Source organism: Lissotriton helveticus, chromosome 9 (genome assembly GCF_964261635.1).
Source record: "Lissotriton helveticus chromosome 9, aLisHel1.1, whole genome shotgun sequence".
Classification (NCBI taxonomy): domain Eukaryota; kingdom Metazoa; phylum Chordata; class Amphibia; order Caudata; family Salamandridae; genus Lissotriton; species Lissotriton helveticus.
The window spans coordinates 922,465,780-922,488,365 of record NC_136070.1 but is presented as its reverse complement, the minus strand read 5'-3'; the positions used below and the strand labels follow the sequence as shown (position 1 = coordinate 922,488,365).

Sequence of the window (22,586 nt, the reverse complement as noted above, 5' to 3'; positions counted from 1 at the left end):
AGAAGGGATTGGCATAGAGTGCACTGGTTACGGTGGAGTAGCACAGAGTAGAGTTCATTGGCGTAGAGTCCAGTGTTGTGGTGAAGAGTAGAGTGCAGTGGCGTGGAGTTGAGTTGAGTGGTGCAGAGTGGGGTGGGGTAACCTGGAGCATGGATGGTATGGTATTGTACTGCCATTACAGACAACATCTTTAATTGAAATGACCATTACATTTGCACTCATATACAGTTTTACTGAGGGGCGTGGTTTGAGCGCCGATGGCGGAGGTCGTCTAGTCGCTCGGCTCCGAGATCGAGCCGCCTATTATCCTGCTTACTGGGCGTTGCGGGTGCCCCGACCCCCACACCGGTGACCGCTGTGGGTTCTGCGCGGGTGAGAGCCGCCGGGAGCCGATGGTAAAGCCCCGCTTGCTAGAACCAGACACCCGCGGACTGGGCGGAGCGGAGAGCAAAATGGCGCCCGCCTCCTCTTTGTGATCTAGGACGGCGGAGGACCCCACGGAGACCGGCGCCCCTAACGCGGCGGTTGCTATCCGCTCATCCCAGGGGAGGCCGCTCCCGAAAGTTGACTACCGGGACCCGAGGACGCCTGCGGCTACATCGGATGCGGCCCCGCGTGACCGCCGCTGCACTCCACGGCGGAGCTGTGCGGTAAAAGTGAACGGGGGCCTACACCGCGCGACGCAGACCGCCACGGCCATCCGCAGCCCGGGTCCCCGGCTTCAGAGGTGAGAGACCTTACAGCCGCTCCACGGTGGAAAACCTGGGCCCCCCCCCCCCGCCCGCGGGAGAGAGGAGTGACCGGCGAAGCGACGCTTGGGCCAGCCGCTGACTGACCGGCGGGGGCCCCCAGCTGGAGGTGGGGGAGACGGCGCAGCGGGGACCCATCGTCCTTGGAGGACCGCCTGAGACTGGAGGTGGACCAGGCCCCCCCCCCCCCGTGACGGGGGTCATTGATTTTCGACCGGCCTGTGCGCTAGGCGTGGGAAGGATGCCTGGCCTATCCGCATCGCGTGGCGCTGGCGGAGGCTGCTAGTACACGTGGACCTGGGAGTTCTTGCCTCGCCGGCCATTGCCGCTCCGCTTGGCCCGCTACACTTCCGGCCGCTGCTCTGGCCTCCCTGGATGTCGACTAAGCGTTGAGAGGTGGGGGGACCGAGTGGTATCGCCACTTCCCAACACCATACCGCAGCGGCGAGGGGCGCCCTGCTTTGCCCTTTCCCCGACCGAGGTCTCGCGGAGGCCCCCGCTGAGGACCCTCTCCGACATGGGAAAAACGAGAGGCGCTAAGGGGGGCGTCCAGACTGCCTCTGATGTGGAGACGCCTGATAACGACGACCGCTTGCACCCAGAGGGACCAGGGAACCCGCACCTTCAACAGCAACTTGACAAGATCCTGATAGCGATCACTGAAACGCGATCGGCCCTCCAACAGGACATTGCTCAGGTCGCGACGAGTTTGGGCCTGCTCAGAGCGGACCATGGTAAGCTCTCGGACAGGGTTAAGGAAGTGGAAAGCTCGATGGGGCTCCTGGAGCCTGCTCAGAAATCGTTGGAGGCTACAGTAAAAGATGCTCTGTCCCGCATAGACGTCCTGGAGAGACAGGCGGAGGACGCGGAAGGGCGCAATCGAAGAAATAACATTTGGGTGGTAGGCCTTCCGGAAAAGATTGAGGGTGAGGACATGGTGGCGTACCTGGAAGATTGGCTGAGGACGGTGGTGGCGCCAGAAGGGCTTCCCTCCTTCTACACTCTGGAACGTGCACACAGGGTGCCAGCGAGACCGCCACAGCAGGGCCGACCCCCGCGGCCGGTGGTGGCGCGGCTACTCCATTTTCGAGACAGGGACTTTCTTCTCAATGCCGCCAGACAGAAAGGTCCGTACCAGGTGGCAAACAGTCGGGTGAACATTTTTCCGGATTATACGTACGAGACGCAACGGAGGCGGACCTCCTTTCTGGCGGTGAAAAGGGAGTTGAGGAGTGAGGGCATCCAGCATTCCTTGTTATTTCCAGCACGGCTCCGTGTCATCCTGGACGGCACGACCAAGTTCTTCGACACCCCGGATGACGCATGCAGCTGGCTTGAGCTGTACAGAGCTGGCAAGGATGGCTTTGGGGCCTCCTCCCAACCCACTTCAGAGAGCAACCTGCTGCGGAAATCTAGGCGGGTCCGACATCGCCAGGGCAGGACTGCTCGACCCTCGACGCTGGAGGCCGAGGCGGAGCGGCGAGGGGCGCTGGAGATGGTCTCCAATATCTCTGGTTCCCAAGGCGAACACGCACCTGAACATTCGGAGCCTGGTGAGAGTGGTGGCCGCTCGGACACAGAGGGATCTGAATCAGACAGTGTGACACTCCCGGTGATCACCCCGGAGACGGCGGAAGGCCTCCTTGATGGACAATGATGACTTCGGGTGAGCCGGCTCTGGTTGGAGGGAAGGAGGCGGGTGGGAAGAGAGAATAGAAGGGGGGGGGGTTTAAGAGGTACTGTTAAGTTACAGATTTTATGGTGGGTTGTGGTCGCACCCTTTACTGGCCCTAGTGACTTAGGGCTCGATCACACTTCGGTAGCATTGAAGTGCGGAGACCCCCTATCGGCGCTCGCCCCCCACACTGCCCTTAAGGCACACCTGCTGTGACTACCGTCAGGCTAGTTCGGGGGGGAATGTTTGGGGACACAGTTTGGATGGGAACTGGGTGGTACTATCTGGAACCTGTTCTGGGGGGGAAGGGAGGGGGTTCATGTTATGGGGTTGTTTTTTTGTTGTTGAGGGGGGTACTCGCCATCGGTGTGGGATTGACTAGGTGCTTGACTTGGATTGTACAGAGTTTGGGGAGACCAGAGGAAATAATTTGGGACAATGGCTGATCCATCAACCCTGAAATGTGTTACTTGGAACGTGCGGGGACTGAATTCCATGTCCAGGCGACACAAAGTGCACGCTTACCTGGTACGCAGAGGCGTACAGATTGCGCTACTTCAGGAGACGCACCTCACCAAGTCTGAGGGACTACAGCGTAGATGGCGAGGGCAGGTATTTAACACCACATACTCAGCTTATGCTAGGGGCGCGCTGATCTGGGTGAGGGCTGGGGTCCCATTGCAGGTGAATAGATATGTTGTGGATCCGGAGGGGAGGTATGTGGCACTGGCCGGCAGGTTGGGGGGACGAGAGCTGAACATTTGCTGTATTTACGCGCCTAATACGGACCAACTCGCCTTCCTGACCGCTCTGTCGGGGTCCCTGGCCTCTTACTTGTCGGACCCCTCTTGCTGGGAGGGGATTTTAACTTGGTGGAGGACGTTAACCTCGATAGGTCTCACCCTCCCCTCCTGGACTCGCCGACCCACCGGGTGGCCAGGGGCAGAACGGACTGGCAGACTAAATGGGGACTGACGGATATCTAGCGGGCCCAGCACCCCTGCACCCGCGACTACTCCCATTTCTCCGGCATGCACGAGTTGCATGTCCGGTTGGATAGTTTGCTGGGATCAACGGAACTGGCTTCCTCAGCCGTGAGATCTGAATATCTGGCAAGGACCATCTCCGACCACAACCCGCTGTTGGCGGATTTTCGGTGGCTTCCGGGCACCCCTTGTGTGCCGACTTGGAAACTGCGCCCCGAGCTACTGGAGGATCTGGTGTTCCGAGATGGCCTAGAGGACAAGATCATTAGGTACTTTGAAGCGAACGAGGGCACGACTGAGGAGAGAGCCACGGAATGGGACGCCTTTAAAGTGGTGGTTAGGGGCTATTGTATCTCACAGAGGGTTGGAGTGCGCCGGGTCCTCCTGGAGGACCTGACCAAAGCTGATCGAAAGCTACGCGATCTGGAACTCCTCCGCCCCGGCCGCCCGGAGCTTCAACAACAGACCCTGGCGGCGAGAGAGGCTGTAGCGGTTGAAGTCGAGCGGCTGCGAAGCTATGATTATAAGGCTTACATGACTAGGTCGCTTGCCGAGGGCGACAAATCGGGAGCGCTTCTGGCTTGGCTTGCCAACCCAACGAGGCACACCTCACCCATGGTGGCCATGCGCACTGCTGGGGACAGGGAGGTTTACACCCAACCCAAGATCCTTGACTGCTTTCGGCGTTATTACGAGGTACTGTACAACAGTAGGCTGCCACTTGACACCACCCCTATTGACGGCTTTCTACGAGACCTGAGGATCCCCACCCTGGAGCCCTCACAGGCGAAGGACTTGGGGAGAGATGTGGAACTTGGGGAGATCCGTGGCAGAAAAGATGGCGCGTAACAGGACAGGACACCTGGCCTTGACGGACTGCCGGTGGAGTTCTATTGCACCTACGCTGACCTCCTAGCTCCAAGACTTTTGGCGGTTTACAGGGAAGCGAAGACCCGGGGGTGCCTACCCGGCTCGATGCGTGAGGCCCTAGTGGTACCCTTGCTCAAACCCGGTAGGGAGGGGAATGATCCTGCGTCCTACAGACCGTTGTCGATGCTTACGGTCGATTATAAGATCTTAAGCAGCATATTAGCCTCCCGTCTACTACATCACATGGGCTCCTTGGTGCATGATGACCAGGCGGGTTTCATTCCAAAGCGTAACACCACGATGAATATTCGCCGATTGTTTCGCCTGCTAGAAGGCGACCATGCTGAGGCTCCTAGTCCCATGGTCCTTTCGATTGACCTGGAGAAGGCCTTTGACAGCTTGGAATGGGCGTCCCTCCATGGAGTACTTGAGCGCTTTGGCCTGGGAGAGGGTTTTCTGCGGTGGACTGCGGTGTTGTATGCGTCGGCGGTGGCTAGGGTTCGCTCGGGCCCGCTGATCTCCCAACGTTACTCAGTGGAACGGGGCACGAGACAAGGATGCTCGCTGTCCCCGCTGTTATTCGCCCTTGCGGTAGAGCCCGTGGCGATATCGATCCGCATGGGAACCCATTACAGGGGATTGCAGACCTTAACAGGGCACCACTACATCTCCCTGTATGCGGACGACCTACTGCTCTTCCTTGAGGACGCTGGTGCGGCCTTAACCGGGGCTGACGCAGTGCTCACGGTTTTTGGCGAGGTATCGGGTCTCAGAGTCAATTGGGCGAAGACTTGCCTGTTTCCGATCCGTAGAGATGAACCCCGGCCGGACACTCCCAGAGCGATCCGATGGGAACCTAGCTGTTTTAAATATCTCGGGGTGTATGTTTATCATCGCCCGGCTGACATCCTGGAGGGCAATATCTCCAGATGCATCCGAGCATTGAAGGGTAGCATGTCCTTTTGGGCCACCCTACCGCTGTCGGTAATGGGACGGATCGCACTGCTGAAGATGGTGGCGCTCCCTCGGCTTTTATATTATTTCAGGACACTCCCGGTCTCGATCCCACCGTCCAGCTTACGATACCTGGACTCCTTGATCGTGGCATTCCTCTGGGGCTCGGGCCGCCTTAGAGTGGCGCTCAAGACCCTGATGAGACCGAAAGTGGAGGGGGGATTGGCCGTGCCCAACTTTGAAACGTACTACTTGGCTGCCCAGTTGCAAACTTACACTCAGGAGATAGCACGGGAGTTTTGCGGTCCGGAAGAAACGCGGGGATATGGCATGCCCGGACATGTTTTGTCCTATGTTGCGCTGCAACAAAGACTAATTTTGAGGGACCTCACCCAAGAGGAACGCACCATTGGATCGTGCTGGAACCGAGTACATCGCAGGCTGGGAGTGTCGAGACCCTACGCCCCGGAGATCCCGCTGGGGATGCTCACCGCCCTACCGCATGGCGGCGACTGGTCGCGGTTGCGGGTCTGGGAGGATGCGGGCATACAGCTCGTGGGCGACCTGTATGAGGACGGGATGATGTTGCCTTTTCAGGCACTTCTGGACCGATTCGACATCCCTCGGGGTGATTTTCTACTTCACGCGGCGGTCACTAGGGCGCTCCAAGCACACTGGAAGACTGGTTCTGAGGAACCGCAGTTATCATCGGCGTGTCAGTACGTCATGATGTCAGCGGGGACGGTTAAAGCGGTAACTTGCTTGTATTCCAGGATGACCAACGAGAAACTAGCCCCCCTGGAAGTGCTCCGGACCAGATGGGAAACTGACATTGGGAGGGACATCCCAGAGGCCACGTGGGCCCAGCTGATACGCCGGGCCTGGAAGGGCACGCGTGGCGCTCGGTTCCAGCTGGTCCACTTCTATGTCTTACATAGAGCCTATTTGACCCCGGAGAAAATACAGAAATATTTCGCCTCGGACACGGCAGCCTGCCCTAGATGCAGGACGCTCGGGCGGACCTCATTCACATGTTATGGTCCTGCTCCGCGCTGACCTCCTACTGGACGGTCATAGGAGATACGCTCAGCGGAGTAACAGGAAGATCCCTGCAATTCGATGCTGCGGTGGGGATCCTGCACTGGTTCCCACACACCCCCAAAAACAAAATCTCTAGTAAGTTTATTGACCTGGGGTTGCTCCTGGCCAAACGGGAAATAACCAGACATTGGAAGGCGCGGGTTGGTCCTACGGGCACTAAATGGCGCAATGAACTTCTTAAATGGGCGGGGAGCGAGAGTAACCTGTGATATCAGCTGGCGAGGCGGCGCCAAGACGAGCGAGCATTAGAGGCGGCGCACGCTTGGGAGACGCTGGTGCAGGCCCTGCGCGACCACGACACACACACTGACTCTGAGAGTGTTGATGGGGATCTGCCCATGCCCCAGTAGCATCATACAGGCAAAATACTTGCACTTGAAAAGACATTGTCTCCTACCATAAGCTCTTTGAAAGTATACTAGTTCACCGATGGCGGGTGGGAGGGGGGTGGTGGATAGAGGAAGAGGGAGCTACTTTGGCTTCCGTTAAGCACTAAAGATTTGTGACACTGCAGACTAGAACATGATCCTTTGGGGGGGTTAGTAGTTTGGGGGGGGAAGGGAGTTCGCCTAGGTTGTTTAGAAAAGCAGAAGAGATTTATTCATCTTCACCTGTTTAACATTCACAGAGCGCTGAACTGTCTCACGTTGACTCGAAGTACATGCCGCCCGACCTCCGGGTTGTGGGCTGAATGGCCGTGTATAGATGTAGTTGTACTATCGGAGTAACCGTAACGAAACACAATACAGGTGACTAAGTTGTAACTGTAATTGATTCCTGCAATAAAAATATATTTACAAAAAAAAAGCCTTCCTCAGGCACTTCTCCAGAACCAGCATGATTGTCACATAAACCCTCTCACGTTGAAGTCGGACAAAGAAAAATAAACACCAAGATCCCTGGAAGACACAACTTGACATTTGACCTCTGTCTTTGAATACACAGATAAGAAAAAGATTTAAAGGCCTGTTTACAGAAAGAGAGTTTGTGGAAGAATACAGTACACATGGTTTAGGCAACAGGAGGGACAAGCTGAACCTGGACAGCCTAAATCAGATATACTTAGCAAATAGAAAGCCAGAAAATGAGTTAAAAACCACAAAGCCAATGGTAATTAACAGGTAGCATGCATTCCTAGGTCAACTTTCTGAAAGTTCCCAAGATGTCTTTAGCAATTCAGACAGCTGTGCTGTCTGGTAGGCTTCGACAAACTATCAAGAAAGTAGAGGGATTTCAACAAGTACTAAGACAATGTTAATGATAATGTGGACATGTTTATTCTCCTATGGGATCACGCAGGTACCTGAAAAAATGCCACAAATGTGCAGAAACTACTTCTTCTTACTCAGAAAGGGTACAATAACAATCACTTTTTCTTTTAAATCCAAATATGTAGGATAGTGCCCTAACAAGTAAAGACATATTTCTTCTTACCAATCTTATAATGTATTTCCATGTCTACATGATTTGATTTGGGATACCAAGGCATGGTGACTTTAAATTCTGAAAAAAGACTAATGTGTAGCAACTTGATCTGCCCATATATCACTATTTGTGCAGAATTTAAGTCATGTGTCAAACTACTTCTGTAATACTGTTTCTCTGCATCTGCAATGCCCGACAGAGAAATTGTATGTCATTGTCATCAGTAAATGTGTGTAGGTATTTGTACAGGTATAAATGCGCTGTAATGGTTTTACACCCTCTTAAGTCCCATTTCTACAGAAAAAAACAAGTGCAATAAATAATTCAGCAGCTGGCTTTTACCGCCTGAATTTGCAATGTGCTTTGAGTAAGCACCTTAGCGTATTAGAGTGTAATGGTTCACATGAAAAAAAATCTGTGCTAGTCAGAACTGATCCTCAAGACATTTTCTTGGGAGATAGTTATATGTCTTGTAGCACTGTCATAAAGAAATATGCAAGCCACATGAAAAGTCCAGTCTGTAAGGACATATTTGTGCACTCTTGTTTGATAAAGAGTTTTATGAAGACACTCTAAAATCTGAACATAAACTGATTTCCGAATATGATCTTCGATGAATTAATGAAAGACTTGTAAAGCCCCAAGAGTATTAATAGGGGTGTGGTGATGCTAAGACTGACCTGCATGTAAGAAAGTAAATTAAAGTGTGGAAGTGAATAAACATGTTCATTACAGTTTGTGGAAAGTAAAAATTATCCTGAGAATGGGACAAGATCAAAAGGGAGTTCCTAAATTGGAACAGGATGAAGAAGAAGGGACATCCAAGACGCCCCCTAAGGATCTTAGGCTGAGCCAGCAATTTTGCAGTGAATGAAGCGAGAAAAAATATAAAGAAAAAAAGCCATGTTGAAGAAAAGTAGAATATTTTCCAGATGCAGCTCTATCGCATAAACCAAGACTTTTAAAAAAACAGAACTTTTGGCATAGGTTATCAATTATGGTTGTTTAGATTAATAAAAATGGAGGAGTGGAAGTGGAGCCCGGTACCTAGGCAGGCAGCTTCTTTCAGGATGACCTGTAATCCACCATCTTGTGCAGGCCGACCATTTGGGGAGCGCAGCGTAGCAAAGACAACAAGACGATGGACGGAGTGCTGAAATGTTTCAACCACCCACTCCCAGTAAAAAGATCTGGGTTGAATCAATTGTTCTTTTGCTCACTATGCCACCCCAAGTTGGACTCAGCCATTTGCAAATCAGCCTTGTCCCTGCTCCTCATAGGAACATCCAGTCCGAACTGGCAGGCCATTTGGAGAAACAAAAAAATCTTTATCAGCACTGTGAATTAGAAGAAGCAGTTAGTTATCACTTTGTTGACTTGGGGATAAGAGAGTCATTTGTCAGAAATGAATCCCAAGTAGAGAATCAAAATCACTGGACTGATGGGAGATCCTAACAGAGGGAAACTCTCCTGAGACTAGATGGTCGTGCGGGAGGGACGGGGGGGGGGGGGGGAGTCTTCTAACCACAGCAGCTCACTTTCATTCAAATCTAATTTTATTGACTCGCAACAGAAATGTACTGTAGTTCTGACTCGCACTCACCCCAGTTCTGAAGCTTCCTTCCAGACAGGTGAACCCATTTGGGTTTAGGGGCACTGTACACCTGAGGAAGTAAAGAACGGGAGAGCTATTCATTTTGGTAATATTCTTTGCACAACTTCATTTCCTGATACAAAGATAAAAACGAAAAGACAAAACAGAAGACGAGTTCTTCGGAACCTTTACATTATGGAGCCTTTATGGAAAAGTGAACAGGGAAACACAACAAATGGGTGAGCGCAAAGGAAGCTGGAAGAGGTATGAAGGAGACATCCGCAAATGGTAAAATGAGATTCTTTTATTATTTAATTATTTCATGATGCCACTTTTATGTAGTGTTATAAGTTTTTGGTGTAGCCCCGTGCTTGGTAATTCCTTTGCCTCTTGTGTTTTCGGTTGTAGAAGGTAGAATCCTGCAAATCTGAATTACCTGACATAGGGTCTCAGTTAGCTAATCGCACCTTCCTAAGCCTGAGCAAATGTGGGTGATGTGGTTTGTGGGGTGAGAATCTTCCCCACTGAGGTGTTCTGGAAGAGGAACAAATGTTGTGACCCTCTGAATGGGAAATATGGTGTGGGTTCACCCAGCATGGTGATTCGGATGAGCAGTTCAAGCCACCCAGCGCTTATCAGCATAGCAGTACTTTATGTCTTTTTCTGGGTAGTAATAGATCTCTTCACTAATAGATCCTGTGACTTTCCAGTAAGACTGTTTGTAGAGCCAAGTTTGTGGATCTGGTAATTGTCTATGGTGTAATGTTACTTACATAGCTTCTACTGGACACAATGCTTCCACAACTACTTATCACTGGGTATCCCTCTAGTTGGGATGGATTTGCCACCTTCTTGTCCTGATTCTTTTTGTAGTACACTTTACCAGCGAATAGAATGAGGTATTTTGCAAACATGATAAATACAGAACCAAGCAATATAGTACAGCAATACATAAGCCCCAAAAAGCATAGGAAACACGAATACTTGTGTTTGTTCAGGAACATATTTAGTCTTTGGAATAAGCTGTGAAAAATACATTTTCAGTCTTGTGGAGGAGAACACGTCTTTGACACAACAGCAGATATTGACAGCATGCCGATGTACATCCTGGAAGGGGTTTGATGACCTGCAGAACTCAACTTGGACAAATTGTTAACTTTCTGACTGAAAAGATGAGGCCCATCTTCTCTTTTTAAACTGACATGGGTTTCTCCTGGTCAATCATGTCAAAAATCAAATGAGATGTATGGAAATGTCATTCAGTTGGTGCTTCGATACCAGTGGAAGATTTGCAATCTTGGTGATACAGCGTTGCCTGACGTCTAACTGGCAGTTGTGCAGGCGAATATTATCATTGATAGGTTTCTAAAGTTGTGATATAGCAGATTTTTCTAGGGTCCTTTCCTGGAAGGTCAATTTTGTGCCCACTCTACTAATAACTGTGAGCCCATGGAGCACAGTGTTGTTTTCAGGGAGATGCAAAACTATGAATGTTAGCATGGCAGTTCTGAAGTCACTTTCAGGGAGAAACCGTTTGACTTTCTTTAGCGGCTAGAATTGTCAGCGGGTTGTCTTTGCTTTTTTCAGGCAATGTTCCTTGAGGATAAGTGAGTTCAATATATAGGGTGAAACCGAATGAATTGGCATTGGGTGAAAGTTGAGGATCGAAACGGTACAGGCTAAGTGCCTTATAATTAGTTTGGTGGAGCGGGACTGCCCCGCTCCCGCACCGCCAAACCCATGTACAAACCTCCTGCCAGATTAGGAGTTTTCTCCTGTCTGGTGTGTGGTTCTATGGCGTTCCCAGGGCGGTGTCTATGAAATAGGTACCACAATGGAAAATCAAAGGCAGTACCTGAACGGCATGGACTGCTGCAGTCTATACAGGGCAGATACTGGGGGGCAGGCACACAGGGGGACATATGTTGTGCCCCCCTGTGTGCACCCACAAGCCGTGAAGCACCAGGGGGTGCAGTAGGTCCCCCTTTGTTTCCTCACCACCACACTTTTCATGGTGGTCGCACCGCCATGAAAAGTGTGGCAGTGAGGAAGCCCGTAATATGCTTGGCTGAGCCGCAGCGGCCTGCCAAGCATATTGCGGCTTCAGGACCACCGGGCGGTGGTCCCAGGGCATCATGACCGGCCTGGTGGTAATGGGGTGGTCGGAAGATCGACACTAGTGCACCCCCGCAAGCCTGGAGACTGTGGACCGCCAGACTCATAATAAAGCCCTTAGTTTTGTTGAGCCAGGTTTGAAAAATGTGGCAAGGAGGAGTCACCTAATTCATACCTTCTGCCGCCTCCTGATCTCTAGAAGGCAATCAGGAAAACTCTTACAGAGGTTTAATTATTACTGTAAGAGACGCATCTGCCCCCTTGTAAGATTCTTTTTCTAGGTTAACTGGGATAGAGTACTAATCCTCCGACTTCTTTTGGTTACCCTCAGTGTCAGACCTCGTAAAGATATAAAGCATGAGATGTCCATTGAGGTGCTGGTAGAAGATAAACACAACAAAGAGATCAAGGCAAACGATATGGCGATTTCAGGTATTTTTGTTAAATAGGCTTTCCTATTCTTCCATAGCAGCGAAGAAAGATTTGATTCGCCAAAATTATGCTCACACGTGGAAATTATCTCATTCAAACCTTCATTTCTTGGGTTCTTGACATCATATAAAGAACGCCTATGCACAAACCCCTCTTCTATCATTTCCGCTGCCACTGGTAAGCATAAAGGTCATGCCCACCTGCATCCTTAGTAATGGAGAAGGAATGAAAGACTTGGATATCTAAAGAAAAAAGCAAATGATATTGGACAAAAAAATTTAGTCTGTGCTATGCTGATCAGAGACAAATGTTACATTGGAGATGAAATGGATAAATGTTCTGATTTTCTCTCCCCAGAATAAAAGGATCGGTTCAGTTTTTGTTATGAGATTAAGCACATCCCCAGCAGCTTCTTATAAGCAAAGAGAATATCTTGGCTACTTCCACTGACTTCAATTGTCAACACTCTGGTCATGATCTGAGGAAAGGCACAGGTGAAATCAGTACAGTGGTTGAGCTGACCTAGCGGTAGCAGTGGAACAACCAGACCCTTAATTGAAACACATGACTGAAAATTGCTGGTGCGTCCTGCAAATTTTTGATCGGTGGTTGCTGTTGCCTGCATTGAATTCTGAGGAGGGCCTAATCTGACTATCAGAGGGCAACAGAAAAGTAAGCAACCTATTCCAGAGCACACATTTGAGGACGCGTGGCACAAGAGTGATATAGATAAAGTAATTGAAAAATGTTTGAGGCTGATGGAGCTGAGTAAGTGTTTCCAGAGGGCATGGAGGATGGGTCCAATAGGCTTGCTTCTTGTGTCCTGTTTGCTGGATAGCATCTCTAATAACTCCCCTTCACCCTGTTTCTTTCTGATGCTGCTACACGGAGTGATATACTGTTATAACTGCGAGGAGTAGGCGGTGTTGTTCCCGTTTCCGCAACTGCCTGCCACGATTGCTGCCATAAAAAGCTAGGTGATTTAAAACTAAAACATGTTTAGCAGGACAGTGCTGGAACGAGATTAACTGTAGGAAATAACGTGTTTTCGTAAGCATTTTTCGAACAATTAGGAAAGGATACTCCTGGCACAGTTACTACATCAATGCTGGACACTGTCTCCCTGAACAGGAAAGCTTATCTTGGATCAACTACAACTGATCAAAATGTTCAAGACAAATGACTAAGGGCCAGATGTAGGACACCAAATACCGGTCGGTAACAGCTTTTTTGAGATGTAGGGGGCCCAAATTTTAACGATTCGGTAAATTTACTGATTCGGTAAATTTACCGATTCGTTAAAATACCGAATCGGTAAATCTAGATGTAGGTGGCACTTAAAATAGTGCCACAGGCCCTTTAGAATTCGTTATTTACCATGAAATACTATTTCATGGCAAATAACGAATTCCTGTGTACATGCACATCTGTGCATGTACACCTGTGCCATGTGGCACACATACATGCCCTAAGGGCATATATGTGTGTCACATGGCACACAAGCCAGAATAAGGGGTGCAACAGGGTGTCAAAGTAACACCCTGTCCCCCTTTACAATTCGGTATTTTTACCGAATCGGTATTTACCGATTCTATAATTGCCATTGATGAGGCCCATAGGAATCAATCGCAATTACTGAATCGGTAAATACCGATTCGGTAATTACCGAATCTTAACGATTCGGTAATTTTTAAAGAATATTTACCTACATAGCATTTACCGATTTGTAAATACCGAATCGGTAAAATTCGGTATTTACGAATCGGTAAACGCCATTTACCTACATCTAGCCCTGAATCTTACTTTTGATGGTAAAACTCATTTTGTGATGCAAGACAGGAGTTCTGACAGCAGAGTCTCTTAGTCTATCTCTGCTACAAGTGTTTGTTGCTCTTCAATTTTAGGTCCTCCTAGGTACTGAAAGCCTTCAAGACATAAGGTAAGTTGTCGCTGGTCAAACATCTGGAAAAAACTTATTTTTCCTCAATCAGCCAATACTCCTGCAAGAAACAGCCTTTTGTGATGGTTGATTTTTGCTGAAGCAGCACCCCTCTCCTCTCTATATAAGGCCAAGGTTTTCGCACTAGATATTTGACCACATCTAGGAAACTAAGGTTCAGCTCTCCTATTCTCGATCTTTACTATCTAAAAATATTTCTAACTTCTTGAATCTTTCTATGATTACTTTCACTCTTGTCCTGATAAAAACAGATCAGCCAGAAATGGTCACATGATCAGTTTTGATACTGCAGAAGAGGCTATCAATTCCGGAATTGTTACTAGCTATAGACTGCATTACTATAAGCCGCAGACCTTTGGATATTTAGAAATCCCTGCGGATCAAGTATCTAATAAATAGGTATTGCACATGCCCCATAGTTCTAGACCTAATTCCACTCTGGCATTTCATCATTGCCCTGATAGTATCTGGACTTAATATCTTTGAACTGACAGAATGACTGTCATCCATGGTCATATCCATCTGTATTCCCTTCACTAATTCCTTTCATCATTGTTTTCACTTATTATTTCCATTATCGGTTCCTTATGGAATCGCTTGAAATTAGCACCCATATCTTTCGTCTGTTCATAACTGTTTTATTAGTTTTGGTCAAATGAAGTCCACACCTCTACTGTTCATTCTGTATTTTGTTAAATGTTAAACTCTGCTATAGCACAGGTCTGATCAATTCTTGCATGTTGTTCTGATTTAACTGCATGATTGACTGCCTATTACTGTGTTTCCTAAACACTGTTAGCAAGCAGATCACCCCATTTGCAGATAATAATATAAATAATAGGACAATATTTTTGTAGATTATATGTAGGACACAATATTTATGTCAGATGTAATATTTTTGTCAACAATATTCTGACATAATACTAACTACCCAACCAGAGGACCTCACTAGAAAAAGAATACAATAGAAACGCTTTATTTACTTCCTGGACTGGAGGAGGAAACGTATTTCACACATTTGAATAAAGCATGGAGTTCTTTTTAGTGTGCGCTTTCAAGAGCATCATTTGCACTGTTCACACTAAATGGACACAAATGAAAACTGTATTTTGCATGCATTACCAATTGTAAAATGTCTTGGTAGTCCAGATCAATAGGGCACCGCCATCAACAATTATGGAGTCTGTGACTGCACTACCAATTGTGGTTTACATAAATGTTTGTCAACTGAAATCTATTTTGCTCGGGCTTCCAACTGTATTTACATTACAGGTTACACTACTTCAATGTTTTACTTGACCAATCAGGGAGCAACTAGCTCTTCGGAGTTTTGTCAGGCTGGCAAGGGGGTTGCAGGACTGGATCATTAATTAAAACATTTCAGTCCAAGCAGTCCACCTTCCAAGAGTTCAACATTTTTTGAGCTTACATTTTTTCCTCAAGAATTGAAACTTTCCACTCTGGATATTCAACGCTTGGACCTTCCTTATATCAATGTCACTGCTACCATATGTCCCCGGTGCTGCATTGAGAAGACGGAATGTCAGGACTCCATAGGGGATGCACTGTTTTTGACTGGTCCAGAACGATTCTTGTGCCCTTCCAAGGTTTCCATTGAGTTCCAAAACATTACTCAAGGTAAGGAAACGTCCCTGCAGCCATACAAATCTGAAAGTTCCTGAACACTCCTCCAGAACTGATTTTCAGAAGTACTTCTCCTGTCAAAGAACCAGTTTCTACTCTTTCGAACACACTTTGTCATCTATTTCAGCAACGTGGGGTAAATCGCAATCCCTCGCTTCTGTTGACTTGAAAGCATGCATCGGACACAAAAGACTTAGGCTCATATTGATTTTGATCATGCTTATTGAAGAGCATGTCAAAAACATTCCATGAACAATCAATATTAAGAGTAAAATGAATGAGGTTCTGCCAATGCGCGAAGAGAAAAACGACTTAATCCCGTTTGAGCAAACACTGCTGTGGTCCTGTCTTTCATTTCCTGCAAAGCGAGCACTAACCTTAACGCCAGAACATGTTTCCTACCATACATTGATTTAATTTCTAGGATTATCTCAGAATTTCCTTTTGTCAGTCAGGAAGTCCTCCTTCCAGTGGTCAGTCTAGACCTTCATTACCTCCTCCCATAAAGTCTTTACATAATTTTGAAATTGCTATGAGTATCAAGTTGTATTTTGAGAGGCCCTCAAGACATCAATTAGCAGATTGATGCTGAAATGTATTTACAAATTAAAGGGCTCAATTACCCGGGAAACGTAAGAACATTACACAAAAGTTAAGGCTACATTGCTGGTCTAAGAGAAGCATGTAAAGGGCTACCATATGGTTCTCTCCGAATGTGTCTGTACCCATTATTACCGGTACACTTTGGTTAGGCCATTTTGTTTAATCTTTGATAAAATAATTATAGGGCATTTTGCTCCAATTTGCTCAATTGTATATTTGACAAAATATGTCCCAAATATGTTTGGAAGGAGGAAAAGCGAGATATAAAATATATTTCAGTAGTAATCGCAGGTTCTTTTAGTTCTTGCTCCCTCGCCTTCACAATAACATATAGCCTTTCACGCAGCATTCACGTGGGAGCTTTATTTCTAGGCATATATACCAAATAGTTCAGTCAGGGGATACAGACACATCCTATATTAAGATGAAGGAGGTGTTATTAATGTGTCACTTACCTGCTGCAAGAGCAATGTCTCCTCTGATTCCGTGATGAAGTTTGGGAAATAATACACGGTCGGAGGTGCCTGAAATAAAAGAGAAGCAGCATTATGAGCTATTTGGCATTCATTCATTTAGCTATTCAAATGAGTTATCCACCAATGCACTGTGCCAAAAGAGAACTGAAGAATTCCTACAGCTAATCTCTTTAATTAATTCTCGGTTTCATGGGATTAGAAACAGTTAACTTCTCTTGCTGTGGTGGTACATATTATTATTACACAAGAATAACACATTTTTAAAACTCAGTAAAGGAGTAGAAACTCAAAGTTCGTCAAACTCTTTCCTGAGTAATCGCCCACCCCTTAAGCATAGCACCTACAATTATTATGATTTCCGAAGAGATCACTATACTAACCTTTTGCCAAGCTATGCTGGGTTTCTATGGAAGGCTCTCAATAACTAGCTAGTTAGGCTATTCATAGGTCTGCATCATGAATTAGCAGACCATACAGTGCTCCATATCTTGGCTACACAGAGCTGCAGAACAAACAGTGTGCCAGATCATGCAAAGCTCCCCCTCTTGGAGTGAATTGTACCACATGCAGCTCTGAATTACTGTTTGCATCACATTGGGCTGACTTGTCATGCCCCTCAGACCTCCAAATCAAAAAATGTATATTCAATAGTCACACAAGCCATGTGCACACCTTGTAAATCCATGCAGTGTTCTGGGAACTGAAATGTGAGGAACCTTGCCTAGCTATAGTTTATGAGCTGCTCAAGACAGTGCTAGACTGTGTCAAGAGAAAAGCCAGCTCGTCAGGATTACAATATCAAGCATAGGGACAGGAGGCTCAGAGATCCCTGCTTAGGCGTGCCTCAGACCATATAAAGCTCTGAATTAAAAAGGGCGGCAGAATATGTAACAGCCCATCTCATGAAGACCTCACACTATGCAGAGATCCACATTATCTGGTGTTTCGCAAAAACAAGGGTGTGAGACTTCTCATCAAGAAGTGCGTGAGACGATGCTGACCTCTGTATTTAGAAGAGTGGGGAATCATGTGGAGCTACATATCAGAAAGCCTCCCTCGCCATGAAGATTTCCATATCAATAAGTACATCAGATGATTCAGAACTCCATATGAAGAAGAATGCAAGACCAAGTCCCACCCTCTACCAGATGGTGCATCAGAAACCAACCTGTGAGGTATGTTTATTTCCTCTATCTCCCTCTTTAAGAGCACTGTTTTCTCCGCCTCTGCATTCATTTGTGGTGTGCTATGTATAAATACACAATGATGCTTGCTAGTGTCTTGTTTAAATTGGTTTTGTACAACAAGTAATAAACTACATTTCAAACAAGTGCATTAAACCAGGTAAAATTGTATATACAAAAGTATGTCAGTGTATGTGGACGACCATATTAAGTGTGTTTCACTATGCAGAGATCTATACTACATAGTGTGTCAGGCTATGTAGAGTTCTAGGACACAGTTGAAGTCCTTGGTGCCCAGCTAGCTCCACCATGGAGTGAAGTCCATGATGCTTAGTTAGATGCCTAGCTAGCTACACCCTGGAGTGAAATCATTGATGCCTAGCTAGCACCAACATGGAGTGAAGTCCTTGATGCCTAGATAGCTCTGCCAAGGAGTGAAGTCCATGATGCTTAGTTAGATGTCTAGCTAGCTCCACCCTGGAGTGACATCATTGATGCCTAGCTAGCTCCATCATGGAGTGAAGTCCATGATGCTTAGTTAGATGTCTAGCTAGCTCCACCCTGGAGTGAAATCATTGATGCCTAGCTAGCACCACCATGGAGTGAAGTCCTTGATGCCTAGATAGCTCTGCAAGGAGTGAAGTCCTTGATGCCTAGCTAGCTCCGCCCTGGAGTAAAGTGGAAATATATGAATTTAGAGGAAACACAGCAAATCTGCATTTATGGACAGGTGCTTTGACACGCTTTTGTTATATAACCAAATTGTATTGTTTTAGGTAACACACCATAATACCACAGCTCCACAGTGCAACAATTACACTGATCAGCTGCCCAGTGCGGGTCACTGTACAGTTACCATCACCCACTGAAATGATCATTAAGTATCTCGGAGTAGCCCCACTAGCATCCCCATATTTTGGAATGTTTACAGAGCTCTGTATATGGGTTCTTCAACCTTAGCACACCTCTCCATTGCGGCAAACCACGTTGAGATGTTGGAGGCCACCTTAGTGTTCCAGTGGCGGGCTATGTCCCTTTTGGCCAAGAGTGCAGTGATACCCAACAACATGAGCTCACCCTGGGTGCCCCCACGTCACCAGGATGCCCAGTAGTGCTACTCTTGCGGAGAACTCCAGGGGCCTCGACTGGACCTCAGTCTGTGTCATCTAGCAAGGCCTTCTAATAATATTTCACTATCACTGGGCATCGAGGTAGAATTCGGCGTCCGGAAAGGAACATATGGGGCATTCTGACTTGTCTGATTTTCCCGCTCTCCACATTAGCATGGATGTGAGATACTGGGTGTGTAGGTATTTAAGCTGGACAAGCCTTAAGTAGGCAGAAATGTCCAGGGTGCGGGGTCCATTCATTCGTCCCTCCAGTATGCCTCCTCCAGAGGTCCTATATATGTGAGTTTTATATTTGAGAGATCCCCACTTTCCCTAGTGTGCTTTGAAGGATTCTGACCTCAAGCGAATTAAACTCTGGTGGGTCTACGATTTCCACCGATAACATGAGAGTGTGTGCCCGAGCTGCAGGCATTAGTTGAATTGGATGGAGAGGTTGAATTGGGACTGGAGGTCTTGAAATGATTTCATGGAAGGTCCTTGCCAAACGTCACCCAAGAATGTTAGCCCTATTTTGTCCTATTTAGCAAACCCCCTAGTCGTGAAGCTTGGCGAGCCAACGACCCTTCCAAAGTGGGGTTTGCTGTATGGGTCTCCTATCCCAGCCCATCACCCGCAGAGCGGCGCGCCACACCTGGACTACACCTCTGGGGAGCTCTGGAAGCTGTTAGGAGAGAGTGGCCCATTATAGGACAGCCAGGACATTGTCCAGAACCAGCTGAGCGTTTCAAGTCTATATGTCAGGTCCCTGAGCCCTCGTTGAGTCAGTCATCGATTATTAGGAGTTGAGAGGCCCAGTAATAGAGACAATATTGGTCATGGCTATGCCACCATCATAAATTGTTTGGCAACACTTGTTAGGAGCTGTAAGGGGGGTTGTACAGCCCATAGGTAGGATCGCATCTGAGTAGTGAGAGTTTGGAACCAGGAGCCAATGCCATCCTGCCAAGAAAGTGTAACGGCAGGTGTGGCCAAGTGTTGAAGTTATATTTCATAAGAGTCAGCAGAGGGGGCAAGTTGAGGGAGGAGGTCAGCTTGGTGATCACCAAAATGTGTATGACTAAGTATTTGAAGCTGAGCCTTCGGATGCGGTCAAAGATGGCCACGCAGTGACATCTGAGTCTCCTGTAAGAGGAACTAGAAGAGATTTAGACCAGTTGATACGGAGACCAGATGCCTCTTCATAACGAGACAGGATCTGCAGTATCCGGGGGGCCGAGCTGTGGGGGGTTTTAGATGTAGATGAGTACATTGTTGGCATACAAGGAGATCCTGTCCTCTTCATCCTCTTTCCAGCGCCAATCCTGCACATTGCACGAAATGAGTCTCATCAGGGGTTCAATCGCCAAGGCAAAGAGGAGAGGTTATAGGGGACAGCCCGGCCTAGTGCCTCTGCAGATTGGGTAAGGGTCTGAAAGTGGCCCACTGATGCACACCTGTGCTTCCAGCGAGGGGAACTGGAGTCTTGCATATCAATAAAATCTTGATCCCATGAGCTGCAGAACCTCCTCCAGAAAGGACCAATCAATGGAATCAAATGTTTTTTCAAAATCAACAAGGAGTAGAACACACAGGTGTTGCATCTTCGATCGCCGAGCTAGTGCCAGGTGCACTTGCCTGATACAGTGTTGTGTGCTATATCCCGGAGTAATGCCACACTGGTTGGGATGGAGAAGTTCCAGGAGCATCTGAATGAGCCTTTGGGCAAGTGCTGTGGCAAAGATTTTGATTTCGGGAATAATTAAGGAGGTTGGTCTGTAGGTAGAGCAGCACTCTGCAGGGCGTGCAGATTTGTATAAGATAAGTATGGTTGCTAGGTCCAATCCAATCCCTTGGGAATGCTCCATTAACTTCAGCTTCTAGATAAAGATTGAGCAGTCAGGGTGAGAGCATCTCACAAAGGTTCAGACAGTATTCGATGGGGTAGCCATCAGGGCTGATATCTGTACTCTGACATCTATAATCTCTCACATCATTTTTCATCTTGTGATGTATTTCCTAAATATAATCACCCTTGGAGAACTGATTTGGTAAAGAATGCACATCAATGAAAGTTCTAACTCCAGAAAGGTTTACCAGTTCTGTCATTAAAGCTTTGCTACAAAAAATCTTGTGGGGATGCAAACCTCATGTGTATTTCTCCTCTTCCCTAGGTGCTCTGATATGTTACACCTGTTAAGGTCTTATTCCCTTAAGTCTTCAGAGTCAATGTGTAGGAAATCCACCTTTTCTGCCTGGTCACCCCAGATTTTTCGTATTTTGCTGGACTATATACTTTTATAGCTTTAGAACTCTGTATACTTTACCACTTCTAACCAGTAGTAAAGTGCATGTACTCTCCCTTTTAGCATGGTCAATGTGGCATACTCCTAATTGGTATATTTAACTTGCCTATAAGTCCCTAGTATATGGTAGAAAGTGTACCCAGGGCCTGGTAGAAATATTCAACTAGTGGACTGGAGGAACTACTGTGCCATTCACTACAGTGGCAGTGCAAACATGGCTTCAGGCCTACCCTTTTAGATAGACTGTAGTAGTGTAGAACCAGCATTTTTAACCTGTCAAAATAAATCCTTTGACAGGTCACAATATTAATAAGTTGCCCCCATGTAAGCCTTGTTACCCACAAGGCTGGACAAAGTATTTAAAAATAGAACATGTAGAAATGCAATATTAACATGTCCTTACAGTGACTAGCACCCAAAATCTGTTTTCACTGTGGCAGGCTTATGTAGAAAACCAGAGTACAGATCAAAATCCTAATGCTGTATCTTGGGAATTGGACTAGCTATAAAAATAATTAAACAACAATTTTTACTAGTTATTCAAATTCCAATTCAATGGTGGAGTCAGTTTTTTATAAATATTAAGAAATAGAAACTTCTAGGAACTTACCTTTTCACTGCCTAAAGTTCCTGGAGGTTACATTTGCATTTACTCTTCCACTTCCTCCAGCCAGTAATTCGCATTTGCAAAGGCGCAAAAAAGGTGTAACATGCCTCTAAAACAAAAGGGATGACTCTGATCCTCCCAAAATATGTAGGGTCGGGGGCTGTGAGCATACTTTTTGTCATTAGTATCAAATCCTGCTTGAGTGTCAAAGTCTGCTTGACAGATCTGCCTTTTCTTTTTACATACAACACTTAGGGACACACTTGCCTTGTTGCTGAAGGACCTGTTTTGTTCCACCAATCTTATGCCTCTGGTTTTACATATAACACTTGGAGCGCACTTGAAAGGAATAGAAACTGGATGCCAAAACAATTCTTGTGTATCCACAGTCTGGTCACTGCAGTGCTTAATTTGTAAAACTATAAGTGCCGGTGCTCATGGACAGCACTATCGAAAATTTGGGAGTCCAAAACTGAGGCTGCATAGTAGTGATTTCATATCACCTCATGCCTCTTTAATGTACCTCCACACACTACCTGTCCCTTTCTCTCTGCCTTGCATGTTCCATTTCATCACTGCTTTCTCCCTTTGTTACTGATTTTCAGGCTGTTTCCTTTTCTTTCCTTTTTTTGCAGAGTTTTATATAGCGCAAACTAGACCCGAACCGAATCAGGTATCAGAGCGCTTTACATAGCACCAGTTACGTTACATGAGGACGGACACATTCATTTTAGGCACGGGGAGATTAAGTGATTTGCCCAGAATCACAGGAGGTTTTGGCGTCGTTACCGAGACTCGA

General features: G+C 47.1%; 1 protein-coding gene across 2 annotated transcripts in view; it reads right to left on the bottom strand.

Annotated features, from left to right (window-relative positions):
* ALKBH6 (alkB homolog 6, nucleotide demethylase) overlaps positions 1–22,586 on the bottom strand; it is a 78,978-nt gene that overhangs the window by 29,835 nt on the left and 26,557 nt on the right. For both annotated transcript variants that reach the window (XM_078661108.1, XM_078661109.1), the window contains 2 exons: positions 16,564–16,632; positions 9,364–9,424 (listed from right to left, as the gene is read on the bottom strand). In XM_078661108.1, the coding sequence (XP_078517234.1) occupies positions 9,364–9,424; positions 16,564–16,632 (130 nt within the window). The remainder of the gene's footprint in view (positions 1–9,363; positions 9,425–16,563; positions 16,633–22,586) is intronic.